The sequence below is a fragment of the Schistocerca gregaria genome, chromosome 4 (assembly GCF_023897955.1).
Source record: "Schistocerca gregaria isolate iqSchGreg1 chromosome 4, iqSchGreg1.2, whole genome shotgun sequence".
NCBI lineage: Eukaryota > Metazoa > Arthropoda > Insecta > Orthoptera > Acrididae > Schistocerca > Schistocerca gregaria.
Window position 1 is genome coordinate 551,481,084 of NC_064923.1, and position 19,802 is coordinate 551,500,885.

General features: G+C 43.6%; 1 protein-coding gene across 1 annotated transcript in view; it reads left to right on the forward strand.

Moving 5' to 3' along the window:
* The first annotated feature begins 715 nt into the window (after window positions 1–715).
* Window positions 716–19,802, forward strand: part of LOC126267806 (sodium/potassium/calcium exchanger Nckx30C) — a 1,385,039-nt gene continuing 1,365,952 nt past the window's right edge. The window contains exon 1 of the mRNA XM_049973112.1: window positions 716–1,365. Within this exon, the coding sequence (XP_049829069.1) occupies window positions 865–1,365 (501 nt within the window). The 5' untranslated portion in view covers window positions 716–864. The remainder of the gene's footprint in view (window positions 1,366–19,802) is intronic.

A 19,802-nucleotide genomic window follows, 5' to 3' on the forward strand; every position in this document is an offset into this window, starting at 1 on the left:
TATATACATATAAAGGAAAAAAGTGGTCAGCGCAACAGACTGTCAATCCTAAGGGCCCGGGTTCGATTCCCGGCAGTGTTGGAAATTTTCTCCACTGAGGGACTGGGTGTTGTGTTGTCCTAATCATCATCATTTCATCCGCATCGACGCACAAGTCGTCGAAGTGGCGTCAAATCGAAAGACTTGCACCAGGCGGGCGGTCTACCCGACGGGAGGCCCTCGTCAGACGCCGTTATTATTATAAATCGGTACGGCTGGTGTCCTCTCTGACATAGCACGCCGCTGTGACACACTTTCATTTGGGCCGCACACCCGGCGACCGGCGTCACGGGCGGAGGACGGAGGGTAGGGTAGGCAGCGTCCCGCGCACTGGGGCAGCGTTGGCGCGGGTCCGGGCGGCGCTGCGGCTGGCGGGGGTGGCGCCGTCGGCGGCGGCGTCGTCAGCGTCGGCGCGGCGGCGCGCGGGCTGCCTATCGACCGGGCGGCGCGCGGGCCGGCCGGCCGAGTCAGGCGGCGGCAGCCGAGGCGAGCGCACACGCCGCAGCGATGGCGCGCCCCGCCAGCCTCCCGCTGGCCCTGCTGCTGCTGCTGCTGCTGGCCGCCGCCGGCCGCTGCGACCGCCGCGCCGGCGCCGCCGCCGCAGCCGCCGCCGACTACTACGCGCTCGGGGACGACGCCTCCGACTCCGACGCCGACGCCGACACCGACGCCGCGGCCGAGCTCGCCGGCGACGCGCTCGGCAACGACACGTTCGTCAACGACACCGAGGTCCCGGTGAAGGCGCCGCTCTTCCCGCGCGACCTCTTCTCGCTGGAACAGCGGCGGCGCGGCGCCGTCGTGCTGCACCTGCTCGGCGTCATCTACATGTTCGTAGCGCTCGCCATCGTCTGCGACGAGTTCTTCGTGCCGGCGCTCGACGTCATCATCGAGAAGCTGGACATCCAGGACGACGTGGCGGGCGCCACCTTCATGGCGGCGGGCGGCTCCGCGCCCGAGCTCTTCACCAGCGTCATCGGCGTCTTCGTGTCCTTCGACGACGTCGGCATCGGCACCATCGTCGGCTCGGCCGTCTTCAACATCCTGTTCGTGATCGGCATGTGCGCCATCTTCAGCCGCACCGTGCTCACGCTGACGTGGTGGCCGCTGTTTCGCGACTGCACCTTCTACTCGGCCAGCCTCATCACGCTCATCCTCTTCTTCCGCGACAGCTACATCCACTGGTACGAGGCGCTCATCCTCTTCTGCTTCTACCTCTGCTACGTGTCCTTCATGAAGTGGAACCAGCCCGTGGAGCGCTTCGTGAAGAAGCACCTGTACAAGAACCGGGTGACCCGCGTCCGCAGCACCGACCAGCTCATGCCATCGGTGAGTTGAGCGCTCGCGCCGTCACAGCCTGCGCTATCCTAGCCGCTCGCTCCCTCGCACCATCCCTCCGAACCCTCTTCCATCTTCTAGCTCACGCGAATGGACCGTAAAAGCCCACAAGCTATTAATAATATTACTCACATTCATTAATCCTTTCACAGCGTCACTCTTGTAATACGTAGTGCCCCAAATATTTAGTGTAAAAAATTACGTAGACAATGGAGCACCCTAAGCGGAGTATAAGTTCTGACACAGGGTCACACGAGAAGCCTTAAAACTGCTTCTGGCTGCTAATTGACTAGAATCCACTTATTGCATACCGGACAGGACTCAGCATCATAATTTCAGACAAAGCCGTTACACAAAGAATCGCCTCAGGTGATACCTCTGTTACCGATGTTAGCAGAGTTGCTACTTGATTGGCGACTCCATGGAGTGTTCTGTGCACCACGACCAAATAGTGGATAGAATTGGAAGGAAATCAGCATTGCCGTATTTTGTTATTTTATTGTACGCAAAATCGATTTTCGGTAACTTATTGAGCATCATCAGTGCTGTAATATGCAATTAAAATTGGTAGGCACTGGTTTCAAGCTATAACCAGTGCCTACCAATTTTAATTGTATATTACAACTCTGAGGATGGTCACTAAATGACCGAAAATCGATTTTGCGGACGATAAAACAACAAGAGTTGCTACTTGATACGATGAATTATATCAAGTTCGGTTCTAGTATTCTCACGACACCCCCAATGCGCCAATAAAATTTTTATAACAAGTGGATTCTTATTATTTAGCGACCTGAAAAAATGTTAATGAAGTGCTCAGTTAACCCAAATGGAGTATTTTGAGGTAAGGAACTAATGGCCGAATATAAAAACATAGTTTCGTATTGTTCATAGCAGCTTTCCAAAGCGGCAATTGTCAGTTTCAAGGGATGCGTTACGATGGCGCATAAAAATTTGGTACACCGTCTTAAATAACCATGTTATATGTTGTATAACGAGAATATACTACGGCCAGCTCCTATGGCACATACAAGTTTGCTACACCCTCTCAAATAATCTTCTTATCTGTTGTATAATGAGAATATGCTGGGGCCAGCTCCTACAGGGACCATGAAGACAACAGCGCTCACAAAGGCATTTGAAATCAGTCTTTCGATGCTCCATATTCGAATGAAACGCGAAGAAATCGTAATACGCGCTGCAATGTGTAATACCCTCTACCATGTACTTCAAAGAGGTCTGTAGGGTGTGTACTCAAATTCAGAGATGCAACTAGCAATCCTACCAGGAAGTTCCTCTTCGCTGTCAACTGGATTTCTATGTACCAACGATTTCATAGACAAGACACTCCCTCACACCTCCAATTCGATTACTACGGTATCAGTTGTTCAGGTGCTCAAGGACATTAATATCGAAGTGAGGTGGTGCACCGTAGTGTTTAAACTGCATACTCTTGCAGACAAAATGAGGCACAGTCTCTATAATTGTGGTAGCCACGTCTCTAATGAAATCCAGGTAACAACGTGCAGCATTGAAACTGGGTAACACCATGAAAAAATCTTTCCTATAAGATATCAGTTGTTAATGTCTGTAAAAAAGTATATATTCCTTTCAGAACATTGGTTCCTTGTGCTCTTCTATCGCCTTACAATTTTGACTATAAAATTTTGGCATACCCTATATTATCGATGCTTAGCTCTGAAATGTAACTCCGAGTTTTGAAAGTAAGTGGTATCCTTGTCGGTAAGAATAAAACTGACAACTGCCACTTTAATGTGTACCTTCTGCCTCTGATCTGTGACAGCACGCCTAATGTAGTTGGCAGCCACAGATAACAGCAGCAGTAGCTAGTTTTACTACTGACGAATAGCATGGAGGTGCTTCTCGTAACGGCGAGATTCTTTTCTACAACTGACGAGGCTATAACATCAAATCTTTTTGACACAAGTCTGACTTTGTTGAATTAGCAAAAGACGTACTTCGTATCTAAAATTCAATTCAGTATCGATCAACTGTAAGCACAAGAGCACTGAATGTTCAGTGAATGACGTTGCGCTGGATCTTTGCTCTGTTAACTTCCAAGGTAAATAATAATAATGAAATTAGGTTATCCTTTATTATTACTGAGGAGAAAATATTTAAAGATCGAAGAAATGCAGTATAATACCATACAGACGCACAAACACGATCTTGCTGCCACAGTCACCATCAAGAGCAGTAGAAATTTCCTACGTAGCAGCGCCCTTCCTCTCTGTAATTCAAGTATCGCAAAGGAAATGTGTCAGATTACATCCCTCTCGTAAGAAGTGATCTTTCTAGTTTGTAATTTTTTATAAGCTCTTTCTCTGCTTCTTGAAATTATCTTGTGACACCTTCAATTCTTACAACGATGGAAATTTTGTTGGTATCGTCTGTCAGATAATGATTTATACGTATTTATTTTGAACTTACAAAATTTTTCGTTTGCTACCATCAACGAGTGTCGTCGAATTTCATATGGCGGACACCGACTACAGCTAATAGTGTTTTCTATAGGAGGAGAAAGATATGTAATTAGATTTCTGATTTCTTTCACAAAACAGTGGTGCCATTCCAGAACGAAAAGCTAAGTACAAGAACCGAGTTCAAACTTTTGTTATGCAAGTTGTTACATATTACACTGCCGATTCAATGATATAGGTGACAAATGTCGCAAGATGGCAACAGGCATGTGAAAGAATAAAATCTTAAAAATAAATATGTACTGGGACAATTATGCCGTCAGTGCTTTCCATTAATGTTACGATCTTCTACGGATCAAGCGCCGGTCGAATCTCTAAAATTATTCTCCACCATCACGTTGTTTCATCACGTTCTGGAAATAGAGTTGATGACACTGAGGTTCCGGGCCATACGCCGTATGGTTTTCACTGTGCGCTCTCAGGAGTCTGCAGTAGTCAACTCGCAGGTCGCCTAAATACATCACCCTGGGCACTTGGCAGGCAGTCCAGAGAAGTTCAAGCGCAGACCAGGCCCTTTACTTCGTCATAGCTGTACGTTCAGCAACGTGGAACATCGTCTGACCATAGGACGCTGTGTTCGCACAACACTTGTCATTCGATGACACCAAGGGCCGAGGGCGGAATTTTCACTGTCAGGCTACAAAACAGTTAGAGACACGTTCAGATGTATGTCTGTGGACATTTGGGGATTGTATGGGAAAATAATGGGGTATATCGCCATCGTAAAGTCTTTCAACCTCTAGATCAGACAAAAATCCCTGCCACGTAATGATCAACTAAGGCTTTCGTTTTGAATCACGTACATAACGAATAGCGGAATACGTCACTGTTGGCCATGTTGCATCGGAAAATGTTTTTCTCCCTTTCACAGTTCTATCATGGAACAGAAAAAATGAATTAATAGAACTCCACTGTTTATTTTACTTGTCAGCTGTAGAATTACCACCAGTATTGTGATATTTCATGTTTAGGGAGAAGAAAAAACATATTCTCCGTAAATTTCTTTAATTTGAAATAAACAAAAATAGGGATTCATGTGCTAATTTTAACAGTGGGAAAAGAAATCAGTCTGCTTTCTGAGCGTCCCGTGTTTCGAAATAATATATTGTTCGGGCGTGTACTCATTTGACAGAAAACCGTCCTTCAATGGTCACTACGTGATATCATTTCTCAGTTGCACAGTAAAGCGGTACAGATTACAGCAGGTCATTTTGAACCCCACAATATCTGCTAGCGCACTTCTTAGCTCTTTCTGACGGTGGAAACAGTTACAACCTGATGGCTCTCGATCTTCCGCCATAACCGAGTCCTCAACACGAGGTGGCAAATATGAGGTAGCCAAGGAGGTGGAAACGTGGGTTCTGCTATGCCAAGACTGCTTGGTAGCTACAAGAGGAAAACACAATTAATTAGCAGGAGTACAAAATGAGAAAGCATTTATTACTTAACTTTATTGTAGTCCATGATATGTTGGTTGACAATTATAGAAGACGCGACTAGATTAAGCGTCTGTAGAATGACATAATTTACAAGTCACAAATCTTGCAGTGACGAATTAATCTCTCGTAATCTTGAATGTCGAATTTGAAGACTAACTTGGAACTGGGCTACAATGACTTGATGGCAGCAATGATCGAGCTGCAAACGGTGACTGAATAACATTGGCTCTGGCTGACCACTGAGCGTGGCTACTAACTGTAGACTGGCACAAATGCTCTACACTCCTCCTACACATGAAGTGGCCTAGCGGCGCATCGCGGCGAGTTTAAGTACTGCGACTGGCTGTGTACTCTTTGGCTAACACAGTCGTTCTTCTGTTCCGTTTATCGGAAGAATCGCCACTGGCGGATCGATCTCTCAGGCGGCGGTGTGGTCGTATGACTGACGACATCACACAACCGACGTACTGCACTCTACGCTTTTTATAGTTCCATGTGTTTGTGCTCTGTTTTCAACACTTCGCCATTACAAACCGAATCGTTCCAACAGATACTGCGGTGAGATGGCCACTCGAAGAAAAAAAAAAAAAAAAGAGTCTACGACTCGACGATGGTGGCACTGAAGCTGATCCCTGCAACGGAAGACATTTTGCAGGAATTTTAAGCTATCTCCTCGCTGATAATCTCTTCACTGAGTGCCCCTCACCCACCCACCCACCCACCCACCCACCCACCCACCCACCCACCCACACACACACACACACACACCCACCCACCCACACACACACACACACACACACACACACACACACGCACACACACACTATTTATCTCCTCTCATTTTGTGTCTGCGTTCCGCCAAATTCTGGAAAACTGTAATGAAAATATCAGAAAACCGCCCCTTATAATTGTTTTAAACACATGCACGGTATTCACACATTGTAAGGCGCTGGAAAATTTGTTTAGCAGCACTAACTGATAATATTACAGATGAGTCTTATTTCTCACGCTAGATTAATTACCAGGTAAGTAAGATGGAAGCTAGCTCGATATGCTGTACGTTTCTGAATGTACATTGACGAAAAAAATTGCAACAACAAAAAATAATTTCTGTAGAGTAACGAAATTTCGGGAATACATTTGCCTTGGTAACATATGTAAGTAGTCAAGATGGCAAGAGCACAGGTTAATGAAGGCGCAAGGTAAGCAATTGCAAATGCGAAATGCTGGTACATCAATAACCGGTGTAGCCACCAAAATGTTGAATGCAAGCATGCTAAAATGCGCGTTCATTTTGTTGTACAGGTGTCGGATGTCAGTCTGTTGGATGGAGACCCATGCTTGTTGCAGTTGTTCGCTCCTTACAGGGACGGTTAGTGCCGTTTGCGCATGACGGTGGAGCTGTCGTCCGATGATGTCCCATATGTGCTCGACTGCAGGCAGATCTGATGATCGAGCAGTCCAGGGCAACATGTCGACCTCCGTAGTATGTTGGGTTATAAAAGCGGTATGCGGGCGAGCGTTATCCTGCTGGAAACAGGATAACCCTGGAATGCTGTTCATGAATGACAGTACAACATGTAGAATGACGAGACTGACGGACAAAGTTGCAGTCAAGGTGTGTGGGATAAGCACGACAGTGCTTCTACTGTCATACGAAATTGCATAACTCCAGGTCCAGTGCGTCTAGCACGAAGACAAGTTGGGTGGAGGCCCCCAACTGGCCTCCTTCTGACCAAAACATGGTCATACTGGCGTCGAGGCACAACCAGCTTTCATCAGAAAAAAAGCAACGGACCTCCACCCTATCCTCCAATGAGCTCTCCCTTGACATCACCGGGATCAGTGGAATGCACTCTACACGGCGTCTGACTCGGAGTTGTTCTTGAAATGACGTATTTGTAACAGTTCGTCGTGTCACTGTGGTACTACCAGCTTGTCAAATTGCTGCTGCAGATGAAGTATGATACGCCAGAACCCTACGCCGAGCACGGCGGTCTTCCCTCTGGGTAGTGTCACGTCGCGATCCGGAGCCCGGACTGTACATCCTCGTGACTACCGCTGTCAGCGATCATGCACAGTGCCTACAATTCTGGCAGCTCTTTCTGCAGCATCGCAGAAGGAATGTACAGCTTTTAATAGTCATATTACACGAGCTCGTTCAAACTCAATGCGGTGTTAGTAATGGCATCTTTGCTGCCTTACAGGCATTCTTGACTAACATAAACTCTTCACGTCCAGCCTCAGTTACAGCATGGACTTAAAGCAGACATGTTTTGTATCCTTATAGTTGTGCTACTAACGCTACTTTTGTGTGACTGGTGCAAAACTTGAATGGACATCATCTTTCAGATGTAAAAAGCGCCTACCAACTGTCGTTTGTGTCGCACAACTTTTTCCTGGTATTGCGAATTTTTCCATCAGTGTGTTTTAGAAAACTCTTTTCGTACACAATTTTAACTAATGGTAAAATCTTCTGGGTTGGGAGGCAGCGTCAGATTTCTTTTTTTTTCTTAAAGTTTAGATCCCCCTTTTGGTATCTTCTTCAAATCTTTCAAATACCTCAAACACTATGGGACTTAACATGGGAGGTCATCAGCCCCTAGACTTAGAACTACTTAAACCTAACTAACCTAAGGACATCACTCACATACATACCCGAGGCAGGATTCGACCCTGCGACCGTAGCAGCAGCGCGGTTCTGGACTGAAGCGCCTAGAACCGCTCGGTCACAGCGGCGATCTATCTTCTTCAGCATCTTATGGTGTCCAGGGTTAACTGCTCATACAGAAGAAATATGACGCGATGCAACAACCCAGAAGGTTTTGCCTTCAATGACAGCGGCCACGAAACATCGCAGACTTACATAGTGTTAACTGTCTTTACACCATGATGACGCTTTCCCCTGAAACTAGTTCCTTTTGACAGTAACCTTACGATTATATATCTTAAGTGGCAGCAATCAGACTATTTCTAACACAGTTCTATTCGGCAAGTATCAACCCTCTTACTTTTCTATTTCTCCACTGTGTGTAAAGTATTTATAATATCTTAAATACCTTATGAGGCATGACAATACAGCACACATGACGTGTAGCGAAATTGCACTGCTACCCATTTCCATCAATTTCATAAGAGTACGAAAGTGTTAGAGTTCCTGGTATTGAACCAGAAATAGATGAAACACCTAGAGCACAAGAATAAATAATGTAAATTTTGTGCGTGACAGGTTACAATGTAGAACAACTCTTTTTGAACCATAATTTTCACTTCCATTTTGCTGCTAAATAAAGAAAAAAGCTTTCATCGTATTCGTCCATTGAACAGAAGTGAAGAAGATTGTAATGGCTACATAGCTTAATTGACAGGTTTTACAGAAGAACGTATCATGGTTGTCGAAAACATACAGTACCTCAAGACGAATCTTACTATCGCAACGACTCTTAATGTTTGCAATGTATACGGCCACAAATATAAGTGAATGTTTCATTATGATACTACAGCGAAACCTCTTGTGTCTGCTCCCGTAATACTGCTTCACCACGCATGCTGTTGTTAGAGAAACGCAAGTTGCAGAAACTGTAGGTGATGCTAACCGACTAAAAATCCTACAAAGCTATATATTCGGAACTGTGATATTACGCGGCTTTTTTACTAGCTATTATGTGATAAGTCTAATTTTCTCTATCCTGGGATGTGGGTATACGTGCTATGCTAACATAAAGTCAATCCAATGTAACCAAGTTGGGCGCCTGTGGGATTTCTCTTATGTGGAGCCACGTTGCAGGAAGTACCTATTTCCTGCTAGCGGACGTGCAACAGAGTCTAAGATATTCTGGCAAAATCCTCTATTTAGTTTTATAGGGGGAATTTTGAGGTAATTGTACTGTCATCATTAAGTATTATTGGAACCATTCGCCTTCTCGCTCGCTTCAGCTTTTGGCGCTCGCTTGAATACATCATTCTATATGTATAAAAGTTCTTATCGTTAGTTTTTTCTTTTATGGAACAATTGTTAGAGGAGCACATTTGCAGATGAACAAAACGTTTTAGAATAATAGTATACGCATAGAAAAACCTTCAAAAATTTCTACATCATTGTGACTTGCCCTAAGGACTGTAGTTATGATGTACTTATTGCGTATGCTGCAGATATGTTATATTTTGGGTTTTTTTCAGATGTTTGGTTACTGAGCCATGAGAACCGTTTGAGGATGGTGTAAGACAGCTTGCCGAAACATCACGAAAGCTGGACGACACTATCAGACAGAATACCAGAGGAACATAAAAAATTCACCTAAAATATTTGCTCTTGCTTATGTAGCTTTCATTCAGTTTTTTGGCCAGCTATGTCTGGATTTAAATATGTCGCATTTCGTAGTGAATAACGTGAAATTCCTTTCCTGTTTGATTGGTCATTCATTATCTTACTATCTATCACCTCAAGTTGTTCTTATTCTGCTACTGCTCTTGTACTGTGTATTGCCAGGAACGAAAAATTCTTAATTTGCTGCTGTGTGCTTAAACCTGATTTATTACGGTTTTGACGCCCGATCTTTTGTCTTCTCGATACTCCGGACATCAGATGTAATAGAAAAATTGAAAACGGTGTTCCCTCAGAACCTTAATATCTACTTCAGTCTGCCAGTCCTTCACCTCAACTTGTCCGGGCATCGTGACAGTGGTAGGTGAAGACTCGCGCGGGCATACACGTTTTCAGATTGTGAGGAACGTTTGCATCCCGTGTAAAGCAGAAGGCTTTATCTCAATGAGAAATTGAGTTTACTCGCTGTCCACTATATCTTTCTGTGTATTTTTTGTGTTCTACTACTACTTAAGTAGGCACTGGTGCTATATTCGTCCCGCCAGGGTTAGCTTGTACTTCAAATTAATAACTATGAAGCTCAGTGTCTACGTGACTCTAATCTGACTTATAGACGTAGTAAATTAACTGTTCAGAGATATGAAATCCATTGACGAATAAAGACTTCCAAATTTTCCCCTGTAGATCGCTCAAAAAACGTGTTGCACATCTTCGAACTTTAGCAGGTTTAGATTCAATAGGTGCGGAAAAGAAAAGGATACGTTTTATAAAACCGAAAAAAGTAATTTCACTGTGAAACCAAAACAAAAGAGCAACCAAAATAAAGACAACCAGTTCGAAGCTGATTACCGCACACATATGAAATCAAATTCTGTTGTTGGCTAACGTTCAGTACCCCCTTCATTGTAACACGCTTCGATTCTCCTTAGCAAGCTGTCGAGGTGGTAGAGACACCACTGCTTACACCTGTTCTACTTTTCGACGGCAGTCCCTCTGTGTGTGACGAGAGTCTCTGTGACGACCCACTGCAAGTTTCAACTGATCCCAAGTACGCTCAGTCGGACTAATGTCAGAAGATAGCGTAGGTCACCCCATTCTGCTGATTACTACCTCTTGAACTAAGATGTTCATGGGACGATCATTATCGTTTCCAAAGACGATCATGTTGCCATAGTTGTTGACAGACTGGACAACTGTGTCCGGGCACCTCACAGTTCTCGAATCACCCTTGTTAACGATGAGACGCGTCCGACATCAGTACATGGTACCAAGCCAAGGCGTGCCTAACTCATCTCCCTGGCGAACTCATGGAGCTCTATACGTGCGACCTTGCCAAATGTTAACTTTTGTAGGACGATCCTTAAGGCACACGTCGGTGAAGAGAAAGAGAAAGAAACGCCACGGATACAAGTTCTATTCCAGGTCTCTTTGCTCACCACGATTTTGAAAGGTTTATCGCGTAGTTCGTAATGAACGAACGTCTCGAGACTAAGATGATTATGTACTGTCTGGGCCGACAAAGTCATCCCAATGTCTTCAGCGGAGCAACGCGCTATCTGCTTCGTTATAATGTAATGTCTGTGAAATCTTATGGGACTTAACTGCTAAGGTCATCACTCCCTAATGATTCTGTTTACGGCATCATGATGGTCGCATCCGTGTTTGGCGACATCGCGGCGAACGCACATTGGAAGCGTGTATTCGTCATCGCCATACTGGTGTATCATCCGGCGTCATGGTATGGGGTGTCATTCGTTACACGTCTCGGTCACCTCTTGTTCGCATCGACGGCACTTTGAACAGTGGACGTTACATTTCAGATGTGTTACGACCCGTGGCTCTACCCTTCATTTGATCCCTGCGACACCCTACATTTCAGTAGGATATTGTATGACCGCATGTTGCGTGTCCTGTACAGGCCTTTCTGGATACAGAAAATGTTCGACTGCTGCCCTGGCCAACACATTCTCCAGATCTCTCACCAATTAAAAACGTCTGGTCAATGGTAGCCGAGCAACTGGCTCGTCGCAATACGCCAGTCACTACTCTTGATGAACTGTGGTATCGTGTTGAACCTGCATGTGCAGTTGTACCTGTACACGCCATCCAAGCTCTGTTTGACTCAATGCCCAGGCGTATCAGGGCCGTTATTACGGCCAGAGGTGGTTGTTCTGGGTACTGATTTCTCAGGATCTATGCACCCAAATTGTGTGAAAATGTAATCACATGTCAGTTCTAGTATAATATATTTGTAGAATGAATACCCGTTTATCATCTGCATTTCTTTTTGGTGTAGCAATTTTAATGGCTAGTAGTGTAGTTTGTACATGGTGTTCTAGAGAAAGTAAGAATCTCGCGTCTGGTTTATGAACAATGCGCGCTTCAGGAAACGACAGTTGTAGGGGCAGCCGAATCACCCTTGATATGACATAAATTAAAATTTCAGTTCACTCATCGCATTGCACTGTACTGTAAAAAGTTAATGAGTTTACTGCAGGTAATAATAGGTTAATTTTTTGAGCAGTAAAAGCTAAATTAGTTGTATTAATACTCAACGTGACCGATTGTGGGTGCCCACGAATTTTGATCAAGCTTGTAAATCACTCTCGTTTGCTGCAGAAAGTATTTCGATGACACATCGGGAATATAATGCATTCATATGACATTAAAAGTAACTGTGTCACAAACAAAAATCTTCTTCGACGTTCTTGATTTATTTGCAACTTACAAAGTAACACGGCGTTGCCCAGTATTTATTTATAGCCGTGTGTCCACGCCCATATCACGCAGCCTGTGGCATTATGCTTAATGTTTAAGATATCATATCTCCTGAACTACGAGTCATAAAATGATTTTGCAGTTATATTCAGCGTCATATGCTGATGCTGTGTGCAAAATGTTTTGCGAATTTGGTTAGTAGCAACGAAATAATGAATCTAACCTTCTTGCACGATGCAGCAGTTTTTCACGCATCTCACTGTTTATAACGTCATTTTTTCTGATTCGATATATAAGAGATAAGGGATCCAATATTATAATCAGAATTTAAAAGACCTTTGGAAAACGTAAACTCTAATAAGGAGGAAAGGATGGATAACACTCACTCAGAAATTCTAAGTGGCAACAAAACGAGTATTCACTTTGCTGTATAGAATGTTTGAAATTGGAAATTTGTGTAGTTCTTATGGGACCAAACTGCTGAGGTCATCGGTTCCTAGGCTTACACGCTACTTAACCTAAGTTAAACTAAGTTACGCTAAGGACAACACAAACACACATACTCATACCCGAGCGAGGACTCGAACCTCTGACGGGGGGCAGGCCCCGCGAACCATGACAAGGCGCCTGAGACCGCGCGGCTGGAATGCAGAGTCTGGCGATATAGTCATCCACACAATTCCGAAGACTGCAGTAGCTCCCACAATCAACTTGACAGCTCATGCTTCAAAGTTGTTGAAGAATGGAAAAGGAAACTGAAGCTGTGTTAGATGGCAATGAGTTTGTATTTAGGAAACGTAAAGGCACCGGAGAGGCAATTTTGACGTTGCGATTGATAATGGAAGCAACAATAAAGAGAATCAAGACACAGGAAAAGCGTTCGACAATGTAAAATGATGCAAGATGTTCGAAACTCTGAGAAAAATAGGGATAAGCTACAGCGAAAGACGGGTAATGTGAGGTATGTAGAAGAGGCAAGAGGGAACGATGAGAGTGGAAGAGCATGAACGAAGCACTCGGATTAAAAATGGTGTAAGATAGGTATGTAGTCTTTCACCCCTGCTCTTTGGCAGAGAAAACTGCCGCCTAGATTGTAAAAATTTAAGGGACTACAAAAGACGGAAAAAATTAATTTCAATTCAAACTGCGAAAAAAATGAGAAAACGAGAAAAAATAAAAAGGAGAAAAAATTAAAACATCGAATTGTTTTCAGAAACACACAGAACAGTTACTTTTTAAGTCTTTGTTTACTTTGACCTAAGTAAACACATTTATTTTACCTACCTCAAAACTAAAGCAGACCCAACTGAGACAGACACGGAAATAAAAATGACCTTGCTTCATCCCTGTCGAGAGCACATTATTCCTATTTCAGTCGTTCAGGGAAATTTGAAAACTGAGGATAAAAAATAAGAAAAGATGTACATATTTCGTTTTCAAACAGTTTTAAAGGGTTCGAGGAATAGGCGTGAAAACTGCGGACTCTCCCCAGAAAGTTAGGACGTCAGGTTACCTTAGTTTAATGACTAAAAGTATAATAGCGGTTAATGATCAAAAGTATAATAGCGGATTAGCACTGTTGTGCCGTAGAACATTGGTGGTGATGGTGGAGGGGCTACTGAGTAGACCGATGGCAGTAAAAAACAGAGGGCGTCACTTTTCAGTTGTAGCCTAGTGCGGCGAAACACCTAGCAAAGGCCCTGGGTTGCAACAGTTCGCCAGCGAACTCTCAGCTGCGCGCCCCCTCTGCAGAGCTGTGGGAGCCTCCAGATTCGGTTACTAATTTCCCGGCGACGTGAAGCGACGCTTAGAGCGGAGCTGTTTACAATTGGGGAGCCCTCAGCAGCAGGCCGCGTTAATGAAGCGCATTAAAGTAAATTTCCTGCCGCGTTACGGCTTGTCCGGCGCAATTAAGTTGAGAACGGCCAAATTCAAGTTTGGTACCGTGTATTGTTTTTTGTTCTTCTCGTTCTCGAAATTAAATTTAGTGTAAAAAACGGTGCTCATTAACTTACGACAAACGAGACAAACTTATTACACGGCTCGTGTTTAACAGAAGAAAAGCAGCTATAACTTCTTTCGTTACGACATTTTATTTCAGTGAATGACAGATTGCTTAATTTTTCCCAGAAACTGAAAAAAAACTATTAAACTCCATGATGGTTGCATAAAAAGGCAAGTATTACTTACTGTAATACGTATAGTTTATTAAAAATACTTCGTTTTACTTTTACTGTTAACAGGTTCTCCGCTATTCAGCAGTTGCCATGTTTTCCTATTCGCTAGCTTTCACGATCATGGCAGTTTCCTTCTTTCCGATTTCTCTTCCTCACCATAGCAATTACTCCCACACTCTATATTAATCTCGGCCGTCCACGCTTCCTCCTTCCTGGTGGCGACCATTCACAGATTTCTCCACTCGCCGTGTATGGCCATATCTTTGAAGAGCTCTATTCTCAGTTCTTTGCACGACTCGTTGTTCTGTATCCATTATCTCTCCGATTTCCTCACTTTTCCTCAGATCTGTCCTGGATATTGTTGTTGCCCTACTTATACCATCCATCGCTACTGCCTCAAGTTTGATTTTCTGCCGCTCTCCCAAGGTCTCACCGTACGTTAGAATACTTTCCACTACTGCTTGCAGAATCTTCTTCTTTGTTTCTTTTGATATTGCCCGGCTGCACAGAAATTAATTTAGCTTTTTACTTGTAGATAGTACCATGCTGGAAAGGAAATCTCATACCTCCGGATGACTGATTCCACCGTTCCAAATTACATCTACATCGATACTCCACACAGCAACGGACGGACGGCCGAGGTGGCCGAGCGGTTCTAGGCGCTACAGTGTGGAACCGCGCGACCGCTACGGTCGCAGGTTCGACTCCTGCCTCAGGCATGGATGTGTGTGATGTCCTTAGGTTAGTTAGGTTCAAGTAGTTCTACATTCTAGGGGACTGATGACCTTAGAAGCTAAGTCCCATAGTGCTCAGAGCCATTTGAACCATTTTGCAACGTACGGCGCATGGCGAAGGGTATCCCATACCACCACTAGTCATTTCTTTTTCTGTTCCACTCGCAAATAGAGAGAAAAACGACCACGCGCAGCGTATGTTGGAGACAGTAGAATCGTTCTGCAGTCAGCTTCAAATGCCGGTTATCTAAATTTGCCCAATAGTGTTCCGCGAAAAGAGTGTCGCTTTCCGTCTAGTGATTCCCGCTTGAGTCCCCGAAGCAGTTTGTAACACTTGCGAATTGTTCGAACCTATCAGTAAAAAATCTAGCAGCCCACATCTCAATGCTTCGATGACTTCCTTCAATCCGATCTGGTACGGAACCCAAACACTCCACCAGTACTCAAGAATAGTTCGCACTAGAGTCCTACGTGCGGTCTCATTTACAGATGAAACTCTCTTTCCAAAAATTCTCTAAAATAAATCCAAATCGACCATTCGCTTTCCTACCACAGTCCTCACATTCTCGTTCAATTTCATATCGCTTTGCAACGCTACATCCAGATATTTAAACGACGTGACGGTGTCAAGCAGGAGACGACTAATGCTGTATCCGAACTTTACTGGTTTGTTTTTCCTACGCAACTGCATAACTTAGATTTAATCCTCGCTACCATTTATGCCAACAACTAGAAATTTTATCTAAGTCATATTGTATTCTTCTACACCGCAGACCACACCATCATCAGCAAACAACCACAGATTCCTGCCCACTCTGTCCGCCAAATCAGTTGCGTGTACAGAGAACAACAGCGTGCCTATCACACTTCCCTGGGGCACTTCTGACGATACCCTTCTCTCTTATGAACACTCATCGTCGGGGACAGCATATTGTGTTTCATAACTTAAGATGTCTTCGAGGCTCTCACATATCTGTAAACCAATTTCATACTCACGTGTCTTCTTTAACAACATGCAGTGGGGCACTGTGTCAAACGCTTTCCGGATATTTAGAAATATCGGGTCTGCCTATTGCCTTTCATCCATAGTTCGCAGTGTATCACGTGAGAAAAGGTCAAGCCATGCTGATTCGTGGTGGCTCTTTATCCACTTATTGTGCACATAACTCTCCAGACCACAAATTATAATCTGCTTAAACTTTGCCCATAATTCCTCTACGCCCATCTTACTGCAACTAAGTGTTGTCAGTTCACTGTCTAAGTGAGATCGTAGTAAGCTTACCTGCTCTATCTAGCAGGTAACGATCTCCCTGCCTTCTTGACTAATTTATTAACTTTCGTAATCATAGTTGCTATAATCAAATAATGGTCGCTAATCCCGGCTTTCATACTGACATTGGCGATAAGTTCCGGCCTATTTGTAGCTAAAACGTCTTAGAAATTTTCATTGCGTGTTGGTTGCCTAAGTAGCTACTCAACACAGTTTTCAGAAAACGTGTTCAAAAGTACTTCGCACGACTGTCTGACTGTACCCTGTGCAATGAATCCATAGATATCCCAGTCTAAACTTGACAGGTTAAAATCGCCTCCAAATAGTATTGCATGATTTCGGTATTTACGCGCTAGTAACCGTAAACTTTCTTTGAATGACTCAAGAACTGTCACAGCAGAAACTTCCAACAATTAACTTGGTTTCACCTAGGCTTGTTATACGTGACCACGTAACTTCAATGTCACACTCAACTTCGAACTCAACAGATACAATATTTTTGGCAACTGCAATGAAAGCTCACCCTCCAATTCCCCTTTAATCCGTATTTGCGACGTACGTTCCATGACCCACTAAATATCTCAAGAACTTTCCACTTTGGGGTTTCAGCCATCTCTCCGGTTTCCCTGGAGGGCAGTAAATTCGAGAACTTTGTTACGAATACTGCATGTATATTTTAAACAGAGTTGACGACACACTGTATCCCTGTCTAAGTCTTTTCAGTATTTGGAATGTCTCACTCAACTTTTTTCCTACTTTAACTGCTGCGTTCGATTGATGGTATGTTCTTTGCATTAGGGATATCTGTTGTGATTCTACACCTATATACTCAATCGCTTCTCATAGTCCGTTGATGGGTACAATATCATATGCATTTTCTAAATTCACAAATAATAAGTGTACTGCCTGATGCATAGAATACACCTTCCTGAAAATAATCACAAAATTTAGTCCATCAATAACATTTTTACGTATCTTAAAAACATTTCTAAGTACAGGTTATTCTTACAATTAAGTAAAAACATAAACAGTGATTAATAACGTTATTTGCTCTTAATAAACAACAGTATTAACAGTTAACTAGTTGCTATTTCTGATTTATTGTAAGACTTAAATCATACTGTGGCTCACCTCTGGTGTCAGCGTGTCAGTCATTGACAAAATATCACATTTTGAATGATGTGTTCATGTAAGTATTTATTACCTTTCCGCTCACATGTTAACTATATTCTGTTGCTATCTACATTTGGTGGTTGGACAAGACCATACAGTAGCTACTTTTCTACAGACAATATACATCACGAAATAAACGAAATTATTTATATCAAACTATTTGAGATTTGGATTTCGGTATGGTTCACAATTCGTGCTTAAAATAAGCTCGCCGCATTCTGACTAATTTGGTAATGCAAACAGCGGCCGCGTGGAGTGGCCAAGCGGCTTGAGGCGTCATGTCACGGATTGGGCAGCCCCTCCCGTAGGAGGTTCGGGCCCTCCCTCGGGCATGGGTGTGTGTGTTGTTCTTAGCTTAACTTAGTTTAAGTAGTGTGTAAGTCTAGGGACCGATAACCTCAGCAGTTTGGTCCCTTAGGAATTCACATACATTTTAACATTTGCAAACAGCGGTAATACGCCAACGTAACTCTCCATAGTTTCTTGCTTTATTTTGTAACGTTCTACGAAGACAACTCAGCACCGCACTTGCAGTTCGGGAGAATTGCGGATAATTCATCTGTGCATTTTGTTCTCTGTGTACCCCAGTGCAGCATCTGTATAGATTTGGTGCAATGATTAACTTATAAAGCTTTGTCGTCTGTGAAAAATCCCAAATATAACAGTCCATCATCGAGACTTACAGTTAGACAAAACTTCTAGTTGATGTGTTGAGAGGCAGCTTACTATAAACGTAGAAAAATATAATTTAATGGTGATGGTAGGAAAAACGCTTTCGTCATATTCGACTACAGCACTAGCAGTGTGTTGCTTCACACAGTCCCGTCGATTAAATATCTATACGTAACGTTGGAGAGCAATAAGAATTGGAACGAGCATTTAAGGACGGTAGTAGGGAGGGCGAATGGTCGACTTTCGTCCGTTGGGAGAATTTTAGGAAGGTGTAGCTCGTCTATAAAGGAGGCAGCGTATAGAACATTAGTGCGATCTGCTCTTGAATACAGCTCGAGTGAATGGTACCCCACGAGGTCGTTTTAAAAGGGAACACCGAAGCAATTCACAGGCGTGCTGCTAGGTACCTTACCCGTAGGTTCGATGAGCACATGAGTATTACAGAGATACTTCGTGTACTCAAACGGGAATCCCTGGAGAGAAGTTGACCTTCTTTTCGCGAGGAACTGTGAGAAAATTTGAGGCTGACTGCAGAACGATTCTACTGCCGGCAAAGTGCATTTTGCGCAGGACCACGAAGATAAGCTAAGAGAAATTAGTGCTTGTACCGGGTACATAGACGGCCGTTTTCCCCTTGCTCCATTTGCGAATGGAATAAGAAAGCGCTAATAATGCTATACAAGGTACCCTCCACCATGGGTTGCGGAATATGTATGTAGATGTAGATCCAGCTTGCCTGTTAATGGTGGGCGGTTGGGACTAGAGCCTTCCGATTTTGTCATTTAACTACTCTATTTCGCGTCGCGCAGAGTTGACTTTCGATTGCCAGACTGTGAACCAAGAGGCGTGAGAGGTTTATATGGCCGTCGAATGCATGTATTGCCAATACACTTGACGTTATCTTCACTGAAGTCTGGCATTACGGTCAATTTATTGTTTTCCAGTACTATCATGTTCATTAAACGCGCATACATTACGCGTCAGTTTAGTAGCATCGGCATACCAGATATTTTTTTGGTATCTAGGCTTAACGGAAATAAAGGACACACAGTCAGCAAACCGTGGCGTAGACACCACGAATGCATTCCACCAGCCAGCTTTCAGCCTCGGTGCTACGTAGATAAAACGAGTACTTCTAACATAAACTTCGAAAAGTTTCCTGACAGCACAAAATACACAAGTTCTTACATCTGTCGAATGTAAAATTGCTCTTTTTCGGAAACCCTGTGTATTTATTAAAAGCCAAGTTTAGTGATTTATCTTATGAATTACTACCACCAAAGCGGACAAGAAGTGCTAACGGAAGTACCGAAACATTGCAAAATCTCCAAAGTACCTAGCCATTAGAATTACACTACATACTTCAGCATAACAATAAAAATACCACGGATTCTCTGGTTACATTGCTCGTCACTGACAG